The sequence below is a fragment of the Lissotriton vulgaris genome, chromosome 9, assembly GCF_964263255.1.
Source record: "Lissotriton vulgaris chromosome 9, aLisVul1.2, whole genome shotgun sequence".
Taxonomy (NCBI): Eukaryota; Metazoa; Chordata; class Amphibia; order Caudata; family Salamandridae; genus Lissotriton; species Lissotriton vulgaris.
In genome coordinates, this window is record NC_141697.1 from 476,186,565 (window position 1) to 476,207,327 (window position 20,763).

Here is a 20,763-nt window from a genome sequence, read left to right on the forward strand (position 1 = left end):
GGACTCCACTCTCTCCTATGATGAACATATTAGACGGGTAATCGGGAAATGTTTTGGAGTCCTTAAAAATCTACGTAAACCGTTGGATCTCCTCCCGATAGGGGCTAGGAAGACGATGGTGCACACTTTTATCACATCTCGCCTAGACTATGGCAACATACTCTATCTTGGGGCCACGGCAAAAGGTCTAGGGAGACTACAGGTCTTGGGGAATGCTGCCGCACAGCTGCTACTCATGCAGCCTAGGAGGGCGGCTTCAAAAAAAGCCCTTGACTCACTGCACTGGCTGAGAGTTAAGGAAAGAGTTATGTTTAAGACATTATGCACCTGTCACTGTATTTCCCAGAACCTTGGCCCTTCATATCTGAGTGACTTAGTCACCAGGTATGTACCAGGGAGGTCTCTTAGATCCAGTGGGACCGGGCTGCTGGAAATCCCGAAAGTAAAGGAGGCCAGAATGGGGGGCCGATCCTTCAGGTTCCAGGCAGCTCAGAACTGGAACAAGCTCCCTCTTAAACTCAGGATGGAAAGTTCTGAAGCTAAATTTAGAAGGACGCTTAAAACATATCTGTTCTCCGGTTAGCACGAAGTGGACCTCAGATGCGGTCAACTTTCACCTCCCTCTCACTCAGCGCGGGGACACGCCCAGATGGCGTAACCATGCGCTTTACAAATTTCTTTATTATTATCAATGCGGATTTTGATGTTTAACGCACCAAAATCTACATAGTACTATAAATACCATACAAATTTCCCCTGTTAAATTTCGGCATGATGGCCGCTCCTGGAAAAATCCAAAATTCTAAAAAAAATCAGACTAAACGGCGCACCGGGTCCGAACGGCCTCCCAGGCTGCATGTTCAAGGCGAACGTAGCATTTTGGTCTGCAAATCTAACCCACCTATACACAGATTGCTGGCTCCGGGGTGACGTTCCAGACTCCTGGAGAGGGTCGCTCTTGCACCCAATACACAAGAAAGGCCTAAATCAGATCCATCCAATTATCGCATGATTGCCCTCCTGGACATCGAGGGCAAGGCCCTACGCGAGTACCATCTTGGAGGAACTAGCAAATTGGGCAAGCACAGAAGGACTCCTGCTCTTGTTCCAGACAGGATTCAGACCTGGGTCTTCTACCGTGGACAATATAACAGCACTCTCCTAGCTAGTCCACCAAGCACGGTCGCGCAAAAGTCTCCCCCTATTCGCATGCTTCATCGACTACTCTGCAGCGTTTGACGGGGTAGACCGCACCATTCTCTGGAAGAAGCTGGCACACTGGAACATCAACCCCTCCCTACTGAAAGCAATTCAGTCACTGTATCAACGCACGTGGGTCAGAATCAAACTTTCGAGCAACACCGCATCAGAAAAGATCGAAACAGATCGAGGTTGAAAGCAGGGGTGCGTTTTAGCACCACTGCTGTTTAACCTATATACAGCGGACATGGACCAAGCCTTGACTGGAGCAGCTTTAGCCACACCAAGGATCGGGGGTACCAAAATTAATTTCATGCAATACGCCGACGACTTGGTCCTCCTGGATAGGCCTGCAAAAGGCAAAATACAACAAAAATAACAGGCTGGTGGCCAACCAATCCAAATCAAAAATCGTAATTTTTGGGCATTATCCGAAAAAATAATCACTTAAATGGAGGCTAGGCCACTTGGTCTTGGGATGCACGCAGCAATACAACTACCTGAGCATCTGGTATCATGAATCAGGGCTACCTGGTGTACATCTAAGGAAAATTCAAGGCAAAGGGAAATCTATCATCTATGCCCTTTGCAAATTACAATCCACCTTACACAGCCCCACCACAACGGCTATCCAAAGAGTACTAAAGGCCAAACTAATGCCAGCCCTTAACTACGCCCAACAAGCGTTCCCCGGAAAATTAAACAAGGACCTAGAAAAAATTAACTGCAGCGCGTATAAGAGACTGTTCCATCTCCCCGCGTGCACCAGAAATACACTCATACGACTCTAATTTTCTGTAAATCAACAAAAGCTGGAAGAGATGGCTGCCTTGAGTAAATACTACTACCTTACAATAACAGCTAAGGAGAAGACATTGACAGCAGTCTTAAAAAACATCTTCCTGGAACCTGGGAATCCTTGGTCAGTGACGCTTAATTCGGCTAAGGATCTCCTTAATTTAGCTATGGAGAACTGGGGCTCAGAGTTAGCAAATTATGCGACCATCAAAAATCCAATTAAAAAACAAGTCCACATCTGCTCTCGCGCATCGAATTTGGAGTCATTGGCAAAAAGAGGCCTCCACGAGTCACAAAGTCTGCCACACACAGTGCATAACTCCAAACTCCATCTCACTCAGGCAGTAGGCTGCCCAGCCCTATACAAGATGTTAGCCTACAGACTACATCCCCTGCCACTTAAAGAATTATACAGAATCGAACGGGCAGGTTCCATGATCAACAAATGTAGGCTCTGCAAATACAAACGAGAATCCCTGGCCCATCTCCTATTTTGCTGCCCGGCTTTGCACACAGCTCGCAGCCTTTATCTGAGGCCGATCATTTTACAGCTGGGGACACGCACCGCAAAGGAGGCGGTTCACCGACTATACACTCTGAACTCAGTAAAACAAATGGCCACATTTGGCAAATTTATTCATCAGACTTGCACTAATCTGATGGCCATTTCGAGTTAAAACAACCGGAGACTCAGCGGAGGCATGTTGGCCTGTAAGGTCTTGGACATTATTCTCTTCCAGCCCATAAGCATTCAGATTTTTCATCACACAGACTTGTCTTAAAACAAAAAAAAGATGATTACTCTTTTAACCTCAGTAACTTTTGTATTTTTGCACTTGGTTTTAATGTAATGGTTTTGAGTAACCAAACAATAAAAATTAATTCATTCATTCATTCATATTTGAAAGTCATTAACAAGATCGAGAAGCGTATTATCTAGATGAAATGTATGTTTACCATGTCAGAAAATTGTAATATAAGAAAGAGAGTATATTGGATCTGTCAAAATATTACTGCATTTTTCTCTTCAATTCAACCTTTACAGTTTTTGGAAAGCTCCTTCCTTGCCAGTGCTTGGATAAATGCCACTGCACCGACTGTCAAAGAAGGGTGGAAAGTATTGCGACAGGTTTATGAATCTGAAGCAGCCTTGGCTAAGACCAGAAGCCCTTTCTAAGTTAAAAAGGATCTGATATGATATGCATTGGGAATAGTCCTGTGTTTGAGAACCTGTACAAATGATGGAAAAACTTGATTCTTTGCTTTGGATTTTCTCCATGGCTTTTTCCCTAAATTCCTTTCTTTCCCGGCTCTATTTGATTTGTGTTTGTAAAAGTTTGTATGATTATCACGTAGTCATGTCACTAGGGTAACTAAAAAAACAAGATCTACAATAGATTACACGTCCAGCGATAAGGAACTGATTTCCCACATCTCTAATTTTTAAATAATTGACAGGGCGGAAAGGGATCACCTACCACAAACCGTCACGCTGCATAGAAATACGGCAACTCCAGTCAAAAATATCACAATGTCCCAATCAACCCAAAGCTACAACCTTAAACGGCTAATCTGGAAACATGAAAGCATCAATGATATCATGAGTACATGTATCAGTCTCTCAAAGAACGTCAAATCAGAATCATCGTGCCCAAGGGCCTGGGAGTCTTTCATTCACGTGAACTACACAACAAATTCCCGAACCCGACTAATGGCCGCAAAACAGGAAGACAAACAAGGGCAATTTGGTTTACCAACACCTTGAGGAAACAAAAGCAATGTTTGAATAAATATATAAGACTGTTAAGAAACAGGAAACCAGAAACCTGCCAGGAAATTCTGTTACTTATATCTCTAACAAGAACAGACCTAAAACGAGACGTCAGCGAGCAAAGAAAATGTACAATGAACAAACCTGGGCAAAACTCCTCCAAGCCAGCAAAAAAAGAGATTCAAAACTCTCTGGGAAACCATCAACCAACTAATAAATGGCAGGCACTGACACCACAACTCAGATATAATGGAGGACACCTGGAGAGCCCACATCAAACTTTTATACAATGAAACTCCATCACCAGGCATTCCAACCAAAGGAATATTAATAGGGAAGGGGGATTCCAGTGCAGGACCAGTGACACCTCAAGTCTAGACACATCCAATTTCTCTCCGCAGATATCACAAGAGTAAGTCCTCAAAGCTATGGACAAGTTGGGAACGGAGGGAGCACCAGGGCCTAATGGACTTCCAAAAGCCCTGTTTCACCACGATCTACCATTCTGGTCTGGTCTCCTGACCCTCCTCTTCACGCACGCGCTGGTGTCCGGTCCACTTCATGACTCTTAGCGAGGTAGTTTCCTAAATCTACAAGTCGGGCGCATGCTCAGACCCAACTAATTATAGGGTAAATGCAGTAATCGATGTGGAGGCAAAAATGTTTGCTTCGGACCTGTTGACAGACCTAGAGGACTCGGTTTGCCGGACAAACCTTATTCCCACCGTGCAAACTGGATTCAGGGTAGGGATAGGCACCCTCACAAATATCTCTGCAGTTACGCTCTTGGCCAATAAAGCCATATCAAATTCCAACACCATGTACGCATGCTTCAAAGACCTCAAAGCTGCGTTCAACAAGATATCGAGAGCCAAACTATGGGCCAAGTTGCAAAGCTAGGGGGTACCAACTAAACTTCTGACGGCCGTCATTAACCTGTACTCAGATTCGTGGGTCCAAATCAGGAAAGGAGATGGGTGCAGCATAACTAGTAAGTTTGCAACATCCAACTGATAAAACAGGGGTGTATTGGCCCCCTGCTCATTTAATATTTACACCGGAGACCTAGACAAGTACCTTCGTCTTGTTCAAGCCGACCCCCCAAAATTGGGCAAAATTCCAACTCCAAGTCTTCAATTCACGGATGATATTGTCCTATTAGCGCAAACCACAGTAGGTCTGCAGCGACTAATCTCCAAACTAGGTGCTTACGTCACTTAAGTTAAACTCATAATCAATCATAATAAACGAAGGTGATGTGCTTCTCCAAACACCATTCAACAAGTAAAAAAAGTAATTTAATCTGGAAATTAGACGAGAAACCGTTGATCAGGGTGGCTTTGTACAAATACTAGGCTTCCAGCTGGATTGCCACCTCAACTTTATACAACATCTGGACCAAGGCTGCATGAAAGCTAAACAACTGCTCTTTGCATTTAAAAGCCTACAGCAAAAGCTCTCAGGTTGCTCAACAGGCCAAGTAATCACCGTGAAATCGCTTCCATTGCATACAGCTCAGAAATATTGAATACCAAAGATGCGACCGCACTAAACACAGCTCAATCCACCCTTTTCAAACGCTTATTCTCAATTCCCTGAAAACATCTCGCAAACTCAAATCTGACTGGAATACGGATTAAAAAACCACCAACCAGCCAGACAAGGCGCACTAGCCAAATACTACTGGAGGATGAGAGAAGCCGAATATGACACTTTAGCACACCGTTGTTGGGTGGAGATTGAAACCCAAACCAGGCTAAAAAACGCAATTACATCAGTGATAAAAAATTCTCTCCTGGTGCTACAGTTGGAGGAGGCATGGTTGACCATCACAACGTTTTCCGGATTTAAAAAAGCTGTGAATAACGCGATCAAACGACTATCCTCACTTATCGATAAAACAGCTATTTAAAAAAAAAGCCATGTTTGGGCTGTGAGACAATCGTACCAGACTCTAAAACCACAACAGTAACTGTCCAAACACTTCTCACATCATAAAAAGCACTACTTGACGTTGTTGAGGCTGGGGGTATACCCCACAAAGGACCTGACCCCCAAATGGAAACACATATGGCCAACTAAAGAATGTCAGCTACGTGGACAGGGGGACAAGACTTTGTTGCACCTCCTATGTATCTGCCATGCACTATTAGAAATCAGGAAAACTTTTTTGCGGGAGGCACTAAGAAAAGCACAAATAAGGACATGCAGAGCGGCAGTAATTAAATGCCTCTGAATGACGTCTATTCAACTGTCCTGCAGAGCCATAAACCTTTGGAAAACGGCAGCAAAAAAACTGGACAAAAGTAGTGAATTAACATAAGCAGCTTGAAAATAACTGTCCCCAATTATTTATTTGCACCGATTACATAATCTTTTTAATGAATCAGCGGCTGACTGCCCAGGTCGGCTTTATCATGTTACAAACTTCTGGAAAAGAGAGGCAAAAGAATTGTTTAATTTCTCTATTATTTATTGCTCGTTGACACAATTTAGCTCTATTCTTCTTTTGCCTTCTTCCCACATTTCCTGTTCCTTTCTAAATTCCCCTTTTAAAATGTTGACCCTTGGTTTTATGAATCACAGTAGTACGCCCACTCTTTTATGATTTTATTGAAATCAAATAAAAGTATTATTTGACTTGACTTGCCTTGACCCGATTATCGAGTATTTAATTAGAAGTTTGTTATGTATTCAACAAAAGTTTGTGTAGAGTAAATATCCACAGAGTAGTTGATGAAAAAATAAGTTTATTTGTAGATTAAGAAGCACTCCCTGCATACAACTGAAGGCTCCAAGAGGTAGCGGTAACTGACTCTACATTAACAGTTGAAGCATAGAATACATCATGAACAAACTGTACATGGTAGCGAGGTATACACAATCAAGCAATAACATGTCACGAGACATACACTTGAAAGAAAACACTGGCACGAGTCTTTGTGAATGAATGCGCGAGCGTATACTCGCGCTGACTCGTGCATTGGATACACAACACACCTTCCCGCCTTATGAAAGAAAAAAACAAACAAACTGAGAATTACATTTTTCCTGTCACGTAAGCAACAAAATCTGACAACCACTTTGGTTTCCTTGTAGTTCTTTTGGGTAAAGAAACACCATGTTGAATAGCAACATCTTGACTGGTGATACTATTACTTGAACAACAGGGTACTGCAGATGTAGTATTTTGATTAGTATAACAACTGCTTGAACAGCAAGGTATAGCAGCTGTATCATCACAAACTACACCCTCACCTGAATCCTCATCCAAGTAAGATAAATCAGGATGTTCAGGAATAGGTTCTTTACAATAAACATCCTTGTCAGCCTTGAGAATAGCAATTCTACTGAGATTCCAAACTTTATTGTTTGATAATCCCACAGAGTTTTTTAATACCTCTAAAACTTCAAAAGGGCCCATAAATGAACTTTCGCATTTCTTGACCTTCCACGGTTTTTTAACCTTCACCATCATACCAACTTCCACTCTCTGATCCTTTTTTGAACCACATTTCTCATCAAAGTACTTTTTATTAGAGCAATGGGTGCGAATAAGATTTTCTTTAACTTTACCTAGATCCACATTTGAAGAAGTAGATTTGACCAACCACGAAGGATTCACCTTAGTTCTAGGAATTCTTCCCCTCATGATCTCAAAAGGAGAATACCCAGTCATGGAATTCATGGTTGTTCTGTACATCCACACCTTCTTAAAAATTTCAACTTCCCATTTTTTGTCATCATTACCAGTAAACTGTATGGCACCCTTCAGAACCCTATTGAATCTTTCTATTACTCAATTCCCACTAGGGTTATATAAATAAGTAGTGGAATGGGCAATGCCAAGCCTTGAAAAATAATCATTGGCTTTCTTCAAATTGAATTGTACACCATTGTCAGATATAATTCTTACCGGTAGTCCTTCTTCAATAAAAACTTTATCCAGAAAACATAGCACCGAATCTGTATCTATTTTTTGAACAATTTTGATAATTGGCCATTTAGAGAAAATGTCAATGGCTGAAATGACATACTTAGATTCGCAACCAATAGGACCCATAATGTCTATAGCGATGGTTTCCCATGGATTGTTAGGAATAGTATGCGCACCCATATTTGGTTTCAGGGTAACTAAAGACTTATCAGAATTAGCACACACAACACAATTCCTAACCAGTCGTTCAATAAACATATCCATCCCTGGCCACCAAAATAAATGCTTAACTTGTTGCTTGGTTCTAACCATGCCACTATGACCATCATGGCCCTGTAAAACTATAACTTTCCTCACACCCACTGGTGGAACAATACGTTCACCTCTTTTGATGATGTTCTCACAACATGAAAGTTCTGATCTCACTTCCCAGAAACATTTTAACTCTGAATTCAAACACTTTTTGTCAGGCCAAGCACTAGTGATGTAATTAGCAACATTCTTTAAAATCTCATTATCTTCAAATTTCTCTCTCCACAGAGTTTGATCAATAGAAATAGGACCCTCATCATGAATCATGGCAATATGGAAATCGTCCCATTCATTGTGTAAATCCTCCTGAATGGGTAAAGGCATCCTAGATAAAAAATCAGCAGAAACATTTTCCTTACCAGGTAAATATTGTATATTATAAATAAAGTCTTGTAAACACATGGACATGCGTGCAATACGGGCTGAGGCTCTCAACATGCCTTCTGTAGTGAGAAGCCGTACCAAAGGTTTGTGATCACTCCTCAGTGTACATTCCTTTCCCCAGACAAACACTCTGAAATGTTCCAAAGCCCAAATGCACGCTAAAGTCTCTCTTTCTATTGTGGAATACTTTTCTTCAGCAGGGGTAAGAGCCCTGGAGGCATGCGCAATAATAACTTCTTTTCCCTCCTTAGTTTTTTGAGTAAACACAGCACCCAGTCCTTTTGCACTAGCATCAGTAGTGATAATGTTTTGTAGAGAAGGGTCAAAACAAGAGAGCGCACTTGCTGAGCAAATAGCACTCTTCACATCACAAAACTCCTTCTCACATTCATTTGTCCATTCAAAAACAACTCTATTCTTAATTAACTGCCTGATATTATATGTTCTACACGAAAAATCAGGCACATACCTGGCGTAGAACTCGACTAAACCTAAAAAGGATCTTACATCATCTTTAGATTGAGGATGAGGAGCAGACTTAATTGCTTCTAAAAGTGAAGGTTTTGGTTTGATCCCTTCTACACAAAGTTCATGACCTAAGTAGTTTACAGAATGAACACCAAATTTACACTTCTCATGCTTAATGGTAAGGCCATGTACATTAAGTGCATTCAAAACTTCCTCTAAGGCAGCAATGTGCTTGTCCTTGTCATCATTGAATACTAAGATGTCATCTTGAAAACAGATAGCATTTTTACAATCCTTTAAAATGTCTTGCATAACTCTTTGAAAAATTGCTGCTGCGGATGCCAGACCAAATGGCATCCTGTTGAATCTGAAGCACCCAAAAGGTGTAATAAATGCTGTTAGGTCTTTGCTTTTGTCATTTAGCTCTATCTGATGGTAAGCAGCAGATAAATCGATGGTTGAAAAAAAATTAGACCCCCCAACAACAGACAACATTTCAGAAATACGGGGAAGAGGAAACTGATCTACAACAATATTGTTGTTGAGGTGGCGAAGGTCAATGCATAGTCTCACGTTGCCATTGGCCCGTCTAGCAACCACTATGGGCGAAACCCATTCAGATGATTCAATTCTATCTATTATGCCACCTTCCACCAAAGCATTTAATTCATTTTTAACTTCATCTCTGACAGCAAAGGGAATATTTCTAGGTTTGTGTACTTTAGGGCAAGCATTTTCTTTTAAACGAATTTCATGTTTAAAGTTGGTTAACCTCCCAATGCCTTTTGAAAAAACATTTGGAAACTTATTTAACATTAATGAAGATATTCCATTCTGCTCATCAATTAACATCACCGGATTGGGACTATTAGGGTTCAGCACAATGTCAAGTTTACCAAAGTCAAACCAGCTAAGCTCTGAAGGACCCTTCTTCGAGACATATAATTTTGCAATACACTTTCTGTTCTTAAATCTGAAAACTAAGGTTCTGAACCCTAAAATATCTATCCTTCCACCTGAATACGCCTCAGGATTGATATCACTCTCTTCTAAATGACTACCTAGTCTTGGCACAAATAATTTTTTCCAGACCGATTCACACACTATAGAATAAGGTGATCCAGAATCAGCATACATGTTGATCTTTACACCTCCAATAACCATATCACATAATGGCTTCTTCTTAATAGTATTGTTATTTACATTCAAGATTACGGAATCTTTTATGTTTAGAACAAAAGAACAGTTATTAGAGTCATTTGTGAAATCTTCATCATCACTATTTTCACTTAGTTCAATACATTTCACTTTTTGGTTAACTTTACCCCTTCTGCAAGCAGAAGTAAAATGTCCTATTAAGCCACAATTGGAACATTTCTGTTTTAAACCTGGACAAGTTTTGTTATTTGCTAAGTGTGACTTGCTGTTGCATCTAAAACACTTAAGGTTACTTTTGAAGTCTTCAGAATTTCCTTTGGAAGGAAATATTTGTTTCTTTTTAGAGGAATCCTTATTTTTATTATCATACTTATGATTAATTTTTGCAACAACGTCTTTACTAATTGAAACATCTTTACCTTTAACCTGTAGTGCACTCCTACAGGAAAGTTCAGCTTTCCTTACAATGGATACTACAAAATCTAAGTTTTCATCACCATTTATCCATAGTCTTTCCTGTATAGTTTCATTACTGGAGTGCATAACCACCTGATCTCTAATGAGATCTTCTTGTAAATTACCAAATTTACAATCTAATGCCAGAGTTTTAAGAGAGGAAACAAAATTATCTACAGATTCTTCACTTAACTGTTTTCTCTGAAAAAACTTAAATCTAGAAATTCCTATGCACACCTTGGGAGAGCAGTATTTATCAAAATCATATACAGCCTTATCAAAAACATTCATATCACCACTTGCTTGTGATGTAGGAAGTTGATTGAAGGCTTTTAACCCTTCCGGTCCCAAACAGTGTAAGAAAATACCTTTTTTTTCTGGAGCTTTCATTTTACCATTGGCATCTAATGTCTCAATATAATTTAAAAAATAAGCTTTCCATTCAATCCAAGGCATACAAGGAGAGCTACCAGCTGACCAATAACTTTGTGGTGGAGAAAGAGTATAACCTTGAGCACACATAATGATGGAAATAAGAGATTAAATAAGTTAATTTACACTCAATATCAATAACTAGTGTATCATTAGATAAATAAATAAAAAAAATCTAGCTGTAAAAGAATAATTCCAATGAGAAGAATAAAGTACTTGGTTGTTGAAAAAAACCCAGTCAAACGATTCCTAAAGAATAAAAAGGTTTTCCTGTGTTCATTTGGAGATTACAGTTGTTTTCCTGTTTTTCAATATCCACTCCGCTTTTCTGCTTTTCAAATTTCCACTCCGCTTTTCTGCCTTTCAATTACAACTTCGTAGTTAGTATCCCCGTTTTTTTAAAGTGTAATCAGGCACAGCCGGGAAAAGAAATGAAGTCACCTCTTTAGTTTCACCCAACGGAGAGTAACCAATGGAAAGCAGCGTCTCGAAAGAAATGCAGCAATCGCTTCCGCCCAAAATCATCCACGCGTCAGTGTAGATGAAGAGATTCACCAGCGCGAACAAGAAACGAAAACGCGCACTTCAACACACAGAAAAGGGAAGCAATTGAATTCCACACTTCGGATGGCTATTCTCCGCTTCCGTAGCAGGTACAGGAATTAATAAAAATATTCAGTAACTTTCCGAAGTTCAATCAGAAAAAATGAAAATGTGTAAATTTGCGTAAATTTGAACAGGAAATGCTTCTTTGAAGGTTCAAAATGCTCCGTCCCTCGTCGCCAAATTGTAGAGTAAATATCCACAGAGTAGTTGATGAAAAAATAAGTTTATTTGTAGATTAAGAAGCACTCCCTGCATACAACTGAAGGCTCCAAGAGGTAGCGGTAACTGACTCTACATTAACAGTTGAAGCATAGAATACATCATGAACAAACTGTACATGGTAGCGAGGTATACACAATCAAGCAATAACATGTCACGAGACACACACTTGAAAGAAAACACTGGCACGAGTCTTTGTGAATGAATGCGCGAGCGTATACTCGCGCTGACTCGTGCATTGGATACACAACAGTTTGTTGTTCCTTCTTTTCTTTTTGGGAAGGATATATATGCTGGCTCCCAAAAAAATAAAAAAAATAAAGGAACGCTCATGCTTAATGGAAGTGAATTGTGCTTAGGGCACTGTAAGGTTATATTAATTTGCCCAAACCTCCTATCAGAGGGTCTGATTGAGAATCTACAAAAGCAGATAAGTAGCAGTGGAAGAACTGGGTATGACCGAAAGGAAAGTGGACTAGAATTCACCCTGAAGATTGAGCTGAAGTAATCGTAAAAAAAAACTAAGGGCACAAATGACAGCAACAAAAGGTACAGTGAAAGTGGATTCCTACTACATCAATGTTTTCTCCTACGCTGATAGCACGCAACTCATTCTCTTCGTAATTGACAAGACACCCTGAAACCAGATCAAACTCAATGCCTGCATGAGTGAAATAGTCCACTGGGTGAAGAACAGCTGTCTTACGCTGAACACTGACAAGACCGAAATTGTGATCTTCGGGAAAAACATTACACAGTTTGACACTACCTGGTGGCCAACAGAGCTAGGCTCTACACCCATCCTCACCACCTATGCTAAAATTCTTGGTATCATCATCGAGAGCAAACTCAACATGAATCCCTAAGTCAACACCGTCCCCACCTCATACTTTCATACCCTGAAGATGTTGAGAAAGATTTTTAAATGGCTCCCAATCAGCACCGTTAAAACAGCAATGCACGTCCTGGTCACACGCAAGATGGACTATGGGAACACCTCCAAGCCAAGATCAATAAAAACTCACCCGAAGGCAGCAGACCATTTCGAACTCAGCAGCCAGAATCCCTCACAATCTCCCTTGCCACACTTACCTCAGACCACACCTGGAGGAGCTCCACTGGCTCCCACTACACAAACAATTCTAATTCAAATCAAACTCGTCATACACACTTTCAAGGCGCTACATAACACTAGCCCAGTATACCTCAACAATCGTATCTGCATTCACAAACCTTCCAGACACCTCCACCTGTCCGGGCTCCTGCTTGCACATATTCCACTTGTACCATAAACCAGATTAAGTGATGGACAGTCTCCTACATCACTCACAAACCATGAAACAAGCTGCCACTGCACATATGAGCCTCTTCCTCACTTCCTGAAATCCGCAAAAAGTTGTTGGCCTGGCTTTTCGAATAGACCCATTAGACCCTAGGTTTGACTAGGCTTGGATATACATTTACGCATAAGTAAAATATCTCATTTGTGCTTTTGCACATGTATTTTCGTTGTCCATAGAGAAAATGTTTTTATGGATAAACCCCTTTTTTTCTGAATCCCATCAATAAGTGGTGATCCTTCGCCATCTCCACTCTAAAAAGACAGGCATTCTCTCACCTATCAAAACTGCATGACCCGCCACAGAGCACAACTGTGCATATGTGTAAAACTACAACAGACTGTTCTTTTGCAAGTGAAAATGTTCTTGAGAATCAAGGTATTTGCCTACCAAAGTTCAGATTAAGTATACAAATACATTTGTGAATCAGCCCCTCTCACACTAAACCAAACCATTAAATGTTACCCAGAGACCTACCTCAACCGTTACCCTAATCTCAAACCTAACTTTTTTCCTGACCTTGTATCCACCTTATTAAACGTGCTTACTGCCTATTTTAATAATGTCCTTCTTTTAGTGTCAACATAACCTAAAAAAATAACTGTCATTTTCACTTTTCTTCATTTTCTTTTCCTTATTGTGGGTTTCTTGACTTTTGTTTCTTTATTTTCACGTATTGCCCTGCTTCTCGCCTACATTCTTTATGATCTTTGGTCACAAGATTTAAGAGGACCTCTGATAATGTGAAGTGAAAGACCAACTTAATTTGGGTGTTTGTTGTTAAATTTTCACTCGTATCAAACAATGAAGTTCACTGCATTTCTTCAATGTTCCCATAATGTTAGAAGAGTGAAGAAAGAGTAAGAGAAATAAATGGTGGATTTTGAATGTTCTTAAGAATTCAATAATCATTTCAAGCTTTCTAATGCATATTTATTTATTGCTTTGCTTAGTAATTGGTTGGTTTAAACGAGGTTATTTCTGTAGCTTTTGCATGCTGCGAATGAATTAGCAAAAATAACAAAAATGAAATGTGCCATTCTAGAATTTTTTTTTTAAATGCTTGTTTTATTCATTTATTTGTGTCAGATTTCTAATAGCACTACATAAGATGATTTGCAACTACGTAAAATGATGTTGGAAGATTCCGACTATAACTTAAGTTTATTGCAAGATCTTTAGGCAAAAAGGATATCTTAGACAGTCTTTCTGAAAAATATCAGAAACATCTGGCCAAGTGAAGATTTGTTGGTGAGATGGGGCCCGGGAATGGAACAGGATTGCCCCAGTGTATCAGTGTTGAGCTAAAAGCATTTTTAAAGATAAATTAATTTAGGTCTTTCCTGAATTTAGTCTATTTTGGTTGATCTCTTAAGGATATATGTATATCATTCCGGAGATGGAAACCCATGATTTTGAGAATTATCTGTGTCTGATTCATCCTTGCTTGCTTTGGCAGAAACAAGCTACCTTCTTGGAAATCAAATTTCTTGTAGGACTGTAGTGTGAGGCTAGATTTTCAGGTGTAAAGTACATTTTATATGTTAGGCCTTGTTAGCACTGTGTAGGCTTAGGGAATTACTACAAACTAGTTCCTTTAAATGGTTGGAAGCCCACTGGCAGAATACCTAAGCAGGAGTGACAAGCTCATGCTTTTTTAAATTCAGGCACCTTCTCACTACTTGATTCTGAATACTCCGCATTATTTGTATTTGTGGTTTTCATTTTCGCTGTGAAAGCAAAGCCCTTTTAAATATTTTTGAAGCAATTTTCTCAATCTTAACCCAGCCTACAACTGCGCAGGAAATTATTTTAAGATGCATTTTGGGCAGTCTGATTACAAGCAGCCTCTGAATGCTTTACAGTTACCATCATGCATTTCTGTTCTATTCAGAATTGACTTCAATACTCAAAAAACAGATTGAGAAGTAATTTTTTCTGCTTCTTTTTCAGCCTTCCTGTTTTCTCTTAACGATTGGAAATGCATACATCGCAGGTTTTGTCTTGACTCAAAATGTCAGCTCATCCGCATAAGGAGTTTTCTCTACTTCAATCTTTCTATGACACTGGGCGCGGTAAAACTGAAATGAAGAGTTCTCCATCAGACCTTGGATCTCCCATACCTTACCACAGTCTACAGCCAACCTTGACAGTGGAGCACAGCCCAGTGTACATACCTTCATCGTACATGGAAAGCAGACATGACTATCCCTCTATGGCATTCTGTAATCCCTCTATGATCAACTATAACATGGGCAGCAGTGGAAGAGACTGTGACACTGCAATTGTCAGGCAGCAGCTTAGCCCAGCTCTGCTATGGCCAGCTGCGGAACGCTTATCCCCTTTGACCCTGCATTGCCAGTCAACCCATCTGTATGCAGAGCAGCCAAGGAGTCCATGGTTTGATGCAAAATCAGAAGACCATTTACTACCAGTAAACAGGTAAGTGATAAACCAAGTTGACGTAATTTCCACATGGAGACTTTTTTATTCTATGCCCCATAAGTCAACAATAGTGTCAGAAAACAAGTAATTGATGATCTGCAAAAGTCTTTTCGTGATATGTTAAGGCAAATGTGTTTTTAGTATTAAATCTTTTTATTGAAATATTGAAGCACATACAAAAAATACTTGCAGATATTGCCATCACATCATTTAACAGTGTTAAATCTAGAGTTTGAAAGGGACAACTGAAGTCCATCAGTGCTCATGTGGGCTTGAGCTACTTTAAGAAAGCCTTGTATATGCTATAACTTGACAGAAGAAAAACAAAACTATATGAAAACCCCTAAACCCTTCCCTTCCCTACCCCACCCACCACCCGTGTTCCAAGTCCATCACCTATATTATCCGTGCCATTGTGCACCACTAGTCCTCTGTCGGCTGATATACTAGTCCTCTGTCGGCTGATCCATATCAGAGGTAAATGTGTTTTTGTTGAAGAATAATTTTGCTGCAAAAAGATGTGTGTTCGTATTTCCAGAAAATATAACATTTCGGGCCTGATTCACAGTAATACTACAACACGTACTACAAAGTCTTATTGACTAACTGCACTTTTGTAGTACTTACCCTTTTGAGTATGTTTACTACTTTTCAGTATTCACAAACTGCATGTTTGTAGTAGCTTACACTATTGTTGTAAGTCCCTGCTTCAATTTCTTCCAAGGAACGGTGTTGCAGTACTGGTGGTTGTCTGGTTGTCCTTGTGCAGTGCTAAACTTACTACAAAAGTGTACGTTTACTACAAAAGTGTAAGTTACTACTAAAGTGCAGTTTGTGTATACCGAACAGTAGTAGACTAATTCAGAAGTGTAAACTTACTGCAAAGTGTACCCCCAGATTAACTCAATTGACCTGCTCTTGTGTTGGTGGGTGGAATCCCTCCCTAAACCTCTCCTAGACCCTCCCTAAGCCACTCCTATTCCTCCTTAATCCCATCCCTTTTAGAAGTAAATCTGCAACTTTTCCCACCCAATCCCCTGTGCACTTCCAACATTTACTACTCAACTCTATACCTACATTTGTGGAGACTCCGCATTTGGTCAGAGAACTTTGCATTTATTAGTTTGGGCAAACATACATTTTGTAGTACTACACAATGTACTAAATACTGCAGTATGAGAATCAGGTCAGTCTTCTTTATCTTTCAAAATACACAGATTGCATGGATGCAAATGACACCTGCTCTATGAACAACAAAGTGTACCATGTGATAGTACAATATGGCCTCCTATTGACTCGAATTTAATGAATATATTTTTCCCTGCCACACCCACTCTTCAAGAATACTGATGTGGTTGATTTCATATATCAAATGTGAGAATATTTCATCTGAATCTACTTAGACCACTCTTGTCTGCCTCCAATTCCCCAGTGGACTGGTGCAGTTCCACCAATCCCACGAATGGTGAACAGCTTGACAACCTTCCATCTCACATAAATTGTAGCCCCATGCCCTGAGCTACTTTTAATGCACCAGTGGAGCCATCGTAGAGAGTCTGTATTCACTAGGCCACCACCTTCTGTGCCAGTAACATTTAATCTGAAGTGTCCCGGTAGCACAAGGGCCCCTCCCTTTTTGCAGCATTTACTCATAACTTAATAGAGGATAACTGCAGCTGATAAGTGAGAAAAATCCTGCGTAAAGTCTATAATGTTCGCATGATGAGATAAATTAATTGCTTGAGAATCAGACAAATAATAACTTTTCAAGTAAGAAGTCTTGGACTATGCACACTGTATTCTCTGCGACATTCATTTCACAATTGCTAGGCCCAGTGATTTCTGACAGGCTGGGACACATGGAACCCAGGCAGAATCCACCGTCCTAGATCGGAAGATATGATACATTTGTCTGATAACCTGCGCTCACTCTTAGCTAGCTAGGCACAGAGCAGTCAGGCTTCTGCTCAGGGTTAAAGAGTAAAGTATTGGCACAACATCACCCTCACAACACACTGAGTATACTACAAAAAGACTCCACATAGTATGTATAAAACACAGTTTTTTGTATCATGCACACATTGAAATCAAAATTACATACTTATTGTAAATAGGCTTTACAGTTATATGTAATTGTCGAACTCTCCTATTAGCAGCAGAATGGCATGAACATATTTGTACTAGTCATAAGTATTCCCCTGCACCGTTAATCCCTTAACCCCAGAAGCTACATAAACCCATGTGGGTACGTCCCCGAGGTGTTCCGGATCCAAACAATCCCTCTCACATTAAACGCAACAGAAACATATATGCAAGCTATTCAGAGGTATTCCACTTTTGCGCTAACACATGAGCATAGAACACAACATTCCCAATATCACATATGCCGTACAATTGTAATGGTCAGGAAATCCCAGGTTTTGACTACGTCTCATGACCCATCCCCTCAGCCACTCAAACTACACCAGCCAAAGATACACCTTGCACCCGCTGGTTAAATCTTCCATTAGATTCCCGGGACCACCTTTAGCAGAAGAAAACAGCTGCTTGGTTTCATCCCTCCAGATAAGGCCTTCAGGCACCCATCGGCACCTTCATGAGAGCAAGATCACTATCGCCCCGTAGGCAAAAGACTGTGACACCGTAAGCTGGTGCACTTCCAAATTGGAGAAATGTTTCCCCTCAGGCTGAGGTGCAAGCTGCAGTTGCTCCAAGCAGCCAGCCGTGGCTGCACACAAGGCACAACGAGACCCCTTGGGTCCAGTTACAATATTCTCAACAACAGAGTACCTCATGGTGTGGCTTCCAGCTCGGGTCCGTCAGACTCAGTAAACTTCCCCCCATACACCTTGGACACCACACGCTATGGACTGCGAGCTAGCATTGGTTTCCGGTTGCCAGCACAGGTCCCTTGAGAGCATGCTCCTCTGCAGAGTGTGAATATGGCGTCCGTCAAGACGGTCCTTGTCTTAACCAACAATCTCTCCACCCATTTCTGGTCCTCATTGCACAGTCCTTAAGATTTCGTGGAAACAGGAAGATCTTTCCTGTTCCTGGGATCTGGTTCATGGACAGTAGGCCAGCCAATTGGCCCATGGGGGGGTGCTTAGGCACCCGAGCCACCACAGTTGGCAATCAGTTGCAGGCCAGCAACATCCATGTGGCATGACAAGCCCTAGGCCACCCCAAGTCTGTGGATAATCCAATTGCAGTCCCTCCTACCCCAGTGGTTACCTTGTTGATATCCCAGTGTCGAACCAGCGTATGGTTCCAATCCCAAAAGCGTCTCTAACTCCTGAGGGAAGAGCCCCCGTAGTTATACCCACAATGGCCTTTGAAGATAATATCAGTTCAAAAGGCCACAGTTGAAATGCACAGTTCCTCTTTAAATGCCATCCTACCCTGATAGGCTTCATCAATATCTTAAGTGGGGCCAGGGCCCTGCCCCTTGGAAGGCAGGTGCCAATTCCACTCCTCATATCCGTACCAAGGAAGGCCCCTCAGAGTCAGGTGTCTGCAGTTTCCCTTGAGCCCCTATTTTATGGCCTTCTAACAGGAATACACAGATGTAGCTGTCCCCCCAGCACTCAGATTTGGATTGGAGCCAGGCAACAGGCATACAGAGCCACAAGCACAGAAATGCCCACTTTCCCAAAGTGGCATTTCCACATTAGTAATGTTGAATCCACTCTTGCAACTGGAGAGGATTTGTTATTGCTAACCCATCAGTATCAAATACAATACTGCTACTCTTCTGCATGTAGGTAATACTGCCCAATAGCTTTTCTACTGGTCCCCCTTGTTAATCGACGTGAGAAGCAGGCCCCATCGTACCGAACGCACCATCCGGTAACATTTGCTACCAGTGCACGTAAAACACCCAGGCCTATGCCCTGCCTCTTCTAGGCACTACACCCTCCCCCCAAAGAGCACTCCAATATAGAGAGAGACATGCAGAACCTTGGCAAGTAGCTTTTTAAATGCCAAGCAGAGTCACAGTAAGCTGCACACACAGGCCCCGCCAGGGCAAACTTGTGGCACATTTGAAGAGCTACCTCCGTGGGTGGCACAACCAGTGCTGCAGGCCCACAGAGCAACATTTGAGTTACAAGCCTTAGGTATATGTCTCAACCGTAGAAAAGGGATTTACAGCTAACTCAAATCAGTGAATCAACCATCAGTAAGTGTATGACAAGCGCAGCGCTTGAGTACTGAATAGAAGTGACAAAAGTGACAAAAGTCAAAAGGCTAGCACATAGATAAGTGGAAAACCAGGAGGGACAACATCTAAATGTCGAGGGAAAGGGCCCTAAAAAGGGCCATTTCCAACAACGACCCTTTCATGTACATACAAAGTGGTACACTTCCATGTATTGGGAAATGCCATTTGTTGGTGGCGCTTTTCTTTGCTATGTTATGCCATGTCATGGCACGTTTTGCTGTGTGATGTGATGTGTTCTATTATGCATGCTATAAAACGTTATGCTAATGTTGTGTTCTCTCTCCTTTTGTGTGTTTATGAGCTTACAAATTGGTGTTGTTTTACTTGCTCTTCCCACAAAACCAATGGTAAATTATTATTAATATTATTATTATTAGTAGTAGTAGTAGTATTAGGAGGAGTAATAGTAGTAGATGTAGTAGTAGCAGTAAAATAATAACAATAATAATAATACATAGTTACATACATACAGATATACATACATACATACAAAATTCTTCCTGCAGCGTTTTTAGAAATAAAATAATGACTTTTTTGGGTGTTTTAATTGTATTTTATTTTGTATTTATGTAGCGCTTTGTGTATCTCTCGTGGGGGCTAAAGCCCTTTCTGGTTATTCTTTGCGTTATTTATATAGCACTTAACAAAATTGCGTACCCACCCCTATTTAATGTCATGATATAAAAAAGAAATTAGTATAGCATTCTGCAAATTAATGTGAATATTTACTAAAATCCCATCAGTTTTTTTGGAATACGTCAGAATGAAGATTCTGGGTTGGGGTGAACCGATAGTATAATGGCCAAGGTGATTGCTAATTGACAGAGTTCCCCCTGCCGTTCCCCGAGTTTCATCAAAAACAAATGCCATGGTGCACTCCTTCTTTCTCCAGTTCCTCCTTTTTACTTTTGTTTCAACCTGTTTGCGTGCAAGCCCGGTATCGTGAACTGTCCAATCACGTGCTAGTGAAACCACTTCAATCACTGGGGCGTATTGACGCCCCAATCCGGACGCA

The 20,763-nt window shown here is 40.9% G+C and overlaps 1 protein-coding gene across 1 annotated transcript in view; it reads left to right on the forward strand.

Annotated features, from left to right (window-relative positions):
- The window catches only part of ESR2 (estrogen receptor 2), an 826,997-nt gene that overhangs the window by 12,253 nt on the left and 793,981 nt on the right, over window positions 1-20,763 (forward strand). Inside the window, exon 2 of the mRNA XM_086936664.1 lies at window positions 15,035-15,523. Within this exon, the coding sequence (XP_086792790.1) occupies window positions 15,096-15,523 (428 nt within the window). The 5' untranslated portion in view covers window positions 15,035-15,095. The remainder of the gene's footprint in view (window positions 1-15,034; window positions 15,524-20,763) is intronic.